This window comes from Sinocyclocheilus anshuiensis, unplaced genomic scaffold (assembly GCF_001515605.1).
Source record: "Sinocyclocheilus anshuiensis isolate Anshui unplaced genomic scaffold, SAMN03320099.WGS_v1.1 scaffold60, whole genome shotgun sequence".
NCBI classification, from domain to species: Eukaryota; Metazoa; Chordata; class Actinopteri; order Cypriniformes; family Cyprinidae; genus Sinocyclocheilus; species Sinocyclocheilus anshuiensis.
The window spans coordinates 669,144-676,723 of record NW_015554068.1 but is presented as its reverse complement, the minus strand read 5'-3'; the positions used below and the strand labels follow the sequence as shown (position 1 = coordinate 676,723).

The 7,580-nt window shown below is 33.4% G+C and overlaps 1 protein-coding gene across 1 annotated transcript in view; it reads right to left on the bottom strand.

Annotated features, from left to right (window-relative positions):
- The window catches only part of armc9 (armadillo repeat containing 9), a 58,282-nt gene that overhangs the window by 50,141 nt on the left and 561 nt on the right, over nucleotides 1-7,580 (bottom strand). The window contains exons 2-6 of the mRNA XM_016460618.1: nucleotides 7,055-7,140; nucleotides 6,349-6,474; nucleotides 3,912-4,082; nucleotides 3,511-3,666; nucleotides 3,220-3,312 (exon numbers count right to left, since the gene is read on the bottom strand). Of these exons, the coding sequence (XP_016316104.1) occupies nucleotides 3,220-3,312; nucleotides 3,511-3,666; nucleotides 3,912-4,082; nucleotides 6,349-6,474; nucleotides 7,055-7,129 (621 nt within the window). The 5' untranslated portion in view covers nucleotides 7,130-7,140. The remainder of the gene's footprint in view (nucleotides 1-3,219; nucleotides 3,313-3,510; nucleotides 3,667-3,911; nucleotides 4,083-6,348; nucleotides 6,475-7,054; nucleotides 7,141-7,580) is intronic.

Genomic DNA, 7,580 nt, shown 5'->3' with positions numbered 1-7,580 from the left:
GGTTGCCGTGAATACCTTTACAGTTCTGTGTATGAGATATGATGCTAGTTTTACTCAAATCAAACGCTAAAATGCTCATGAAGTGACTCTCAGAGCAGTTCTGGAGATGTTGTTCATGTGTTTACGTCCTCATTTAGTGAGACGGCAGACGCTGAAATCACCGCGAGTGTCAGGCGCTCTTCAGTGTGTGTGTGTGTGTGTAGTAAATGAAACCGCGCGTCTGCGCCATTCATTAACAGAGACAGGCAGAACATGCAGGATTCATATTTAAATCAACTTTTGCGGCTTAATATTTACAGATACTAGTCCATATCGTGATTTGATTTAAGTGTAATGACCTACTTTTGATTAATTCATTCAAAATTTGACAAATTCTGTGACATTCCACGTTAGACTGTGAATTCTGTTTTTATGACTGGATAAAGACTACACTGTGTAATTTTCCTGCTTATCATGCGGCCACTTGCCTGATGTGAACATAATATCTTACATACCACCACTTGTGAACGAGCCAGTGTAATGCAAATATATCTGAAAGGTCTGCGCGAGGATATCGTCACGTTCTCGCGAGACACATCGGATCTCGCGAGATCTCGTGCCACGAGACATACAGCCCTTGTCTACCGTTGGGGCGATGGTACTGAAGTTAGTGCCCGCTTTTGGCAGAATTCTGCAAGGTTCAAAAGAAGACAAGAAAAGATGGTTCTGGGCTGGAAAATTGGGCTTTGCATCGGCTCCTTAAACATGTTGGACTTGAACCAGGAATGAGTAATGCAGTGGCCTGGGGTGTAGGATAAAAAAAAAAATCACCAAAAAAAAAACTAATTGAAAACTACAGTTTTACATTTTAAGTAAAATCCAAGTTTTGCAGAAGTTACAACTTGAAATGTTGTGCAGTTTTTCAACTCTTTAATTACGATTTAATTCCTTGTACAAAAAAATATATATTAAAGCTGTAAAAATATGATTTAATCTATCATTATTAATAAATTATTCTGTAAATAATACATCTATTATTATACACAAAATAATGTATTAATATTAAGAAAAAAATGACCGAATTACTGTGAAGAAAAAAAAAAAGATTTGGCCTATGGATGATGTTCTTATTTCCATTTGCATGAAATTGCTTAAATAAATTGCTTTGGTTGCTAAAATATATTCTCAGGATATATGGGAAGGATAAAAATTTCATGTAAAAAAAAAATAAACCTAGGTTTTAAAGTTTACAGTAAAATCTAAGTTGTGCAGAATTTACAGTTACAGCACCATTATTTCCACCACTTGTTAATTAGATCTAAGATCTATTTTTTTATAGATCTGAAATCTATCTGTAATGAGATCTGTGCTTAATAAAGAAGCATCTGTAATGAGATTACAGCCATAATATTTTGATAATGTTTAATGAATCAATAAAAGTGAATCATTCTCATTGAGAAACCTTGTTTTAGATAAAAAAAATTAATTATTACCCACAGAAATGTGTCATGATGATTTGCAATGTGACTGGGGATTCAGGAGTAAAGCTGCTTCCTCATATAGAGATGTATAGAGGAAGTCGTTTACTCCTGAATCCCCAGCCCATCATTTGAAAGAATGACTTTGGTAACTGGATAATTATTAACATAACTATAAATTTCATTGGCATTTAAGGTGTAACAAAGTTGGCATAATAAAACATTGTTTCTTGTTCTGTTTGGCTTGTTGGCATGCGGAGGATTTGATGCGCAAAGAAACCTGTCAGTGAATCAATAAAAATGTGCTGTTGCTTCCAGATCTTAATTTCTGGAAATCACATTGTATTTGATGCAAAATGAATCAACTATATTAAATTAAAAAAAAAAATTTTTAAATGTAGCTGCGTATTTTCATGTTTCTCATGTTTCAAAGTCCACTGAAAACATTTACCTTTTAACAATGTTTGGCATAGACAAAGTTTGATGAATGTACACGTTATTTGACAACATGCTTGGGCAAAGTAATTAAAGTGAAAATGTCTGAGGATTTTTATCTTTATTTTTATCTTATACTTTCTGAGGATTTTTATCTTTATCCCATTTTGTTCCATTTCGTTTATTTCTATATGTATATGTATACCAATCTCTCTCTCTCTCTCTCTATATATATATATAGAAACAATTATTTGCATTATTTTTTATTATTACTTTTTCTTTTTTTGTTGTATAATACAATAACTGAAGTGGTTTTATTTTATATTTCATTACTATTTATTTATTTTTCATTTCTATTCATTACTTTTATTTTACAATTACTATTCATTACTATTAATGATCATTTCTAAGGGTTTTACAGGCTTGTAAATCATAATTTTAAAATTACGATATACTGTAGAAAATGCCTCACAATATACTAGGGGTGTAACGGTACACAAACATGACGGTTCGGTACATACCTCAGTTTCGACGTCACGGTTAGGGTTAGGTTCGGTATGATTTCGGTACAGCAGGAGGAAAAAATACTAAACATATACATACATATATATATATATTTTTTTTTATATATATATATATATATATATATATATTATCATTTAAATTTTCTTTAAATCTACCTCATAAAATAAAATTTAAAAAAATCTATAGGCCTACAAATCGACCTCAGCTTCTGCTCTAAACTATAGGGAGCCCTTTTACATTGCCATAAGGCTACAATTAAGAACAGAGCCCACACTTTAATTTAATTATCATTTATTTTTATCTGTAATAATCAACACTCGAATTAACAACTTGTATGCAAACATGTAAATGAACTATTTGTTGTTGAAATATAGTGGCTGTCATAACTTGCTTCATAAAATATTTATTTAAATAATCATTACAAAATTAAGACATCACTAACAGGTAAAGTAAAATATAATGAGCATATAGTCTAATATTTCGCGAAATGCTCTTCTCTAGACTTAATTTCTCTGAACTAACGACATTTTGTTTACAAGCCGTTTTAATCACATCTTTCTACGAGTGAAACACTGATTGTGCGATTACACGTGGCATGAGATGTTTTTTTTGCATTAAAACTAGAAGTAAAGAGGAAGGGATGCCGTCAGAAATGAGCCGTTTATTTTTTGTCTGAATTTCCCGAAAAAAATTGAATGATTTGTTCGGTACATGTGCGTACCGAACCGAAAGACCCATACTGAAAATTTTCGGTACAAATACATGTAGCGTTACACCCCTACAATATACACAAAAAGGATACATATAAAGTCAGAAGCCTCGGTGTGTTTGAAGCTTTCAGAGTCACTGACAGAAACTTCTCCAGCCTTTCCCTCAACTCTGGTATCCAGGAATCCTATGATCCAGTAAAAACAACAACAACAACACGTTAAAAACTCCTCTGCATCAAGCAAGTGCTCAGTGTACATAGCTACAATATGATGCACCTATACGAAAACGCATCCTAGTGTATACTTTTCTAAGAACTAACCTCAGATTGTTTTGTCATGATTTTAATCAGCTGGTGTTTTGGTGACTGTTATGTGTGTTGTACCTGGAAAAGCTCCTGGAAGGACGGGTGTACCGTGGGATTGGGCACAAACGGCAGAGCGTAGAACGGCAGGAATTCGGTGGTCTGGCTCAGTGACGCCCCTCTGGTCTCCAGATAGTGTTTGAAATGTGTGATCCTGTTGTCAAACTCTCCTTTATCCTGTATTACACAAACATATTTTTACATTTAACAAAAAATGATTTGCATCTTGACTGAAATCTAATACCATCTCATTCAAATACTGATTCAAGTCATGTATTTGACTGAACGAGAGGTTTGCTTGAATATTTTACTTCATGAGGACATCTGCTGGTCAAAGAGAATACATGCATTGTAGATTTGTCTATATGGTACATTTAAAAATGGTCATTTCATTACTATTCCCAACAGTAAAATGTACTTACGTGACTTCCTACAGGTGATTTCAGTGGGTATATTGTAAAATGAATTTGTAAGTAGAATTCCAGTTTCTGAGCTACTGGATCAAAATCCCGAATCTCCGGAGGAATGGTTTTAGCCCACAGCTCAGAGAATACCTTATAGTCGCCATCATTAAAAGAGCTGAGAAAATCACCCTATTGGGAGGAAAAAAAACGAGCTCTTAAAGGGATAGTTCACCCAAAAGCACAGACATATCCAAATTAAACCCTGCGGCTCGTGACGACACATTGATGTCCTAAGACACAAAACGATCGGTTTGTGCGAGAAACCAAACAGTATTTATATAATTTTTTACATCTAATACACCACTATGTCCAACTGTCTTTGAGCGCGCACGACATCCGATGCGTGAGGTGTGTACGCGCTCTGTTTACGCAAGCGCCGGAAGTGATCTCTCGCGCGTATACGTCACTCATTGTTTACACAGTGCACAGTCATTGTAGGTACGACGGCTAATCAAAATGGTACTTACTTGTGCTTATCCGGATTGTTCAAACCGACTTAAAACTAAAAGATTACGTTCTCTCGCGCGAACTCATTCGGGAGTGGTGACTTTCCACGTATTCCCAACTTCTGAGCCTGCTCGCCTGAAGTTATGGTTGATTGCTCTTCGGCTGGATATCAACACACCCATTAACGTAAGCTACGCCAGAGCGCGTACACACCTCACGCACCGGATGCCGTGCGTGCGCCCAAAGACAGTTGGACATAGTGGTGTATCAGAGGTAAAAAATGATATAAATACTGTTCGGTTTCTGGCACAAACCGATCGTTTCGTGTCTTAGGACATCAATGTGTCGTCACGAGCCGCAGGGTTTAATTTGGATTTGTCTGTGCATGTTTTTTTTACTCTCATAGATTTTGTTACCATTGCCATGCATTATATGACTGATAGACTGCAACGGTTAACGTTAAAAATCATCAAATGTGTTCTACTGAAGAAACAAAGTAGGTGACATCTTGGATGCCCTGGGGGTAAGCAGATAAACATCACATTTTCATTTTTGGGTGAACTATCCCTTTAAGTAATGAATTAACTTTTAAGTTGCTTTTTATTTTTAAATATATTATTATTATTATTATTAAAAAAATTACAAATACTAAGCGGTTTGTAAATAAATAAATAAATGAGTAAATAAATAAATAAGTAAATAAATAAATACAGTTTTTTTTCCTGACATTTTATTTATTTATTTATTTTTTCAAAAATGCTTGCAATGACGTAATGACAGCAATATTTTCAGGACATGAAAGCTAAAATTATATAAATATAACATAAATATGTATAAATATAACATAAATCATTAATATCAAGTAATTTATAAAAACTGTAAATTTTAGTTGCTTTTCACTTGTCAGTCTTTTTTTTTATAATTAAAATAAAATTTCCAAATACTGAGCAGTTTGGTAATTACAGCTTTTATCTGAACATCCAGCAAAAGTTTTCTTTTATTATTATTATTATTTAAATATTAATATATTACAGATTATATATAAATTATAAATACATTGTATGTGTTAACATATTTCTGATATTTCAACTTCTAAACTTTTTAGAAAAAATCTCAAATGCTTTGCACGATGTTAATAAGCCGTGTTGGGTACAATGATTATGTATATATATAAATACTGTATATATCAAATTTATTAAAATGACAACTTCTTATGAAAAAGTGCAAAAGTTTGGAACATTTCGGAATTCCGGCTAATAACATTAACAAAACAGGGGGAAAAAAGTACTTAAAGAGACTATTTAAAAGTTAAATAAACTTTAGCTGATATGTTTATAATAAGATTATTCTAAAGCAAGCTAATCTGTGAAATACTTTACAACACTGATTCTGTTTTGTAAAAATTGTACATATAAATATCAAATTGACAAACTTTTTTCTGAAAAAGCGCAAAAGTTTCTACGATTTTAAAATAGCTGGCTAATAACATAAACAAAACAGGAAAAGGTAATTAAAGAGACCATTTAAAAGTAGGGATGCTCCGATCCGCCTTTTTCGCTTCCGATACCGATTCCGATACCTAGGGTTCAGTAGAGAAAAGAGTTTGTGTGAACTTTAATGTAAGGACTTAAATATTCATATGTAGCTCACATTAAGCTATCGTATGGCTTCAGAAGTAACACAGAATAATTCGCACAATTGAAAAAAAAAAAAAAAATCTCAGATTTGGATCGGCTCTCTCTGCCCGATACCCGATCCGAGAAAAATGGCACTATCGGAGCCGATACCCGATATGAATATCGGATCGGCGCATCCCTATTTAAAAGTTAAACTTTTGTTAATATGTTTATACTACAATGATATTAAAGCACGCTAACGTAATAGAAAAACACTGCAATTTGAAAGTGTATGTTATTTTTGAATAAATGAGATCAGAAAGCAGTCTCACGTGAATGCCGATGGTCTTGGAGTCTCGCCGTGAGTGTCCTGCACTTTTGAGGACAGGTTTTCCTTTGCGTCTGACTTCCTTTTCAAACACTTTCACAGTCTCTTCAAACTCAGCGAACTTCAGATACTGTCAATTGTTACATACTATGTCACTGTATGTCTATACCCTTACGAAAAAGAAGTTTATTCAAGTGTGCTATTAGTATACGTCTTTTAAACTAAAAAGAGGAAAGTATACTTTCAGTTTAATTTTTTTGTACTTCTCAGAAATGGGCTTTATGTACTTCTCAGAAATATACTTAAAATGACATTTAAGTATACTTGACTTATACTTAGAAAAAGTCTAAATATATTTGAGCTATACTTGTGTATACTTGTGAATGTTTTCATTGTTATACTGTAGGGGGCGCTAGTACACATCTTCTGTACAGAATATCCAAAACACAAGAGAAGAAAAAAACGAAACATCTTTTGATGTTTTGTATGTTCAGATATTCATGTAACAAAATATTGAAATAGTACACTTACAAGTATACTACTAGTACACTGATATTTGTATACTTACTACATAAAGTATACTTAAAAATATACTTGAACTTTACTCAAGTATACTTAATAAAATAAACTTGAAGTATACTACTTTTTGGTAAGGGTACCTGTGAAATATATATTTTAAATCAAATAATAAGAGTGGTATGTAAGCCCACCTCGTTGATCACTGACAGCAGATCACTTTCACTTGCCAGATCCTCACCCATCTTCTCAGATTCCCTGGAGCTCATTGATCCACAATCTAAAAAAAAACACAAAAAAAAACATTAATTTTAAAACTGGGATACTGTGACAGAAAATATCAGAACTCAAGATGATGAAGTCTCTGCTAAGTACTAAATATCACTTGTTAACAGCATTAGGCTGCATATAATCCCTGAAGAAATCGACACAAAGCCAACAAAACACATCATTTGCTTTACAGATAAGTCACTTGAGAGGCGTTTTATCTTCGTTCTTCTTCAGCTCGAAGCAAAACAATCTGGTTATGCAGAAATAAGCTAAGCGTATGCTGCTAAAAACACTACACGTGTTTATTGGTAAATAATAATGAGCTGCATAAACAGGTAAGTTATACCAAATCAGTCCGAGCAGCTGAGTCCTTAACCATCTTCAAGAAACGACTAAAAACACATCTGTTCCACCTTTATTTGACCCTCTAACTCTAACACTTTCTATTCT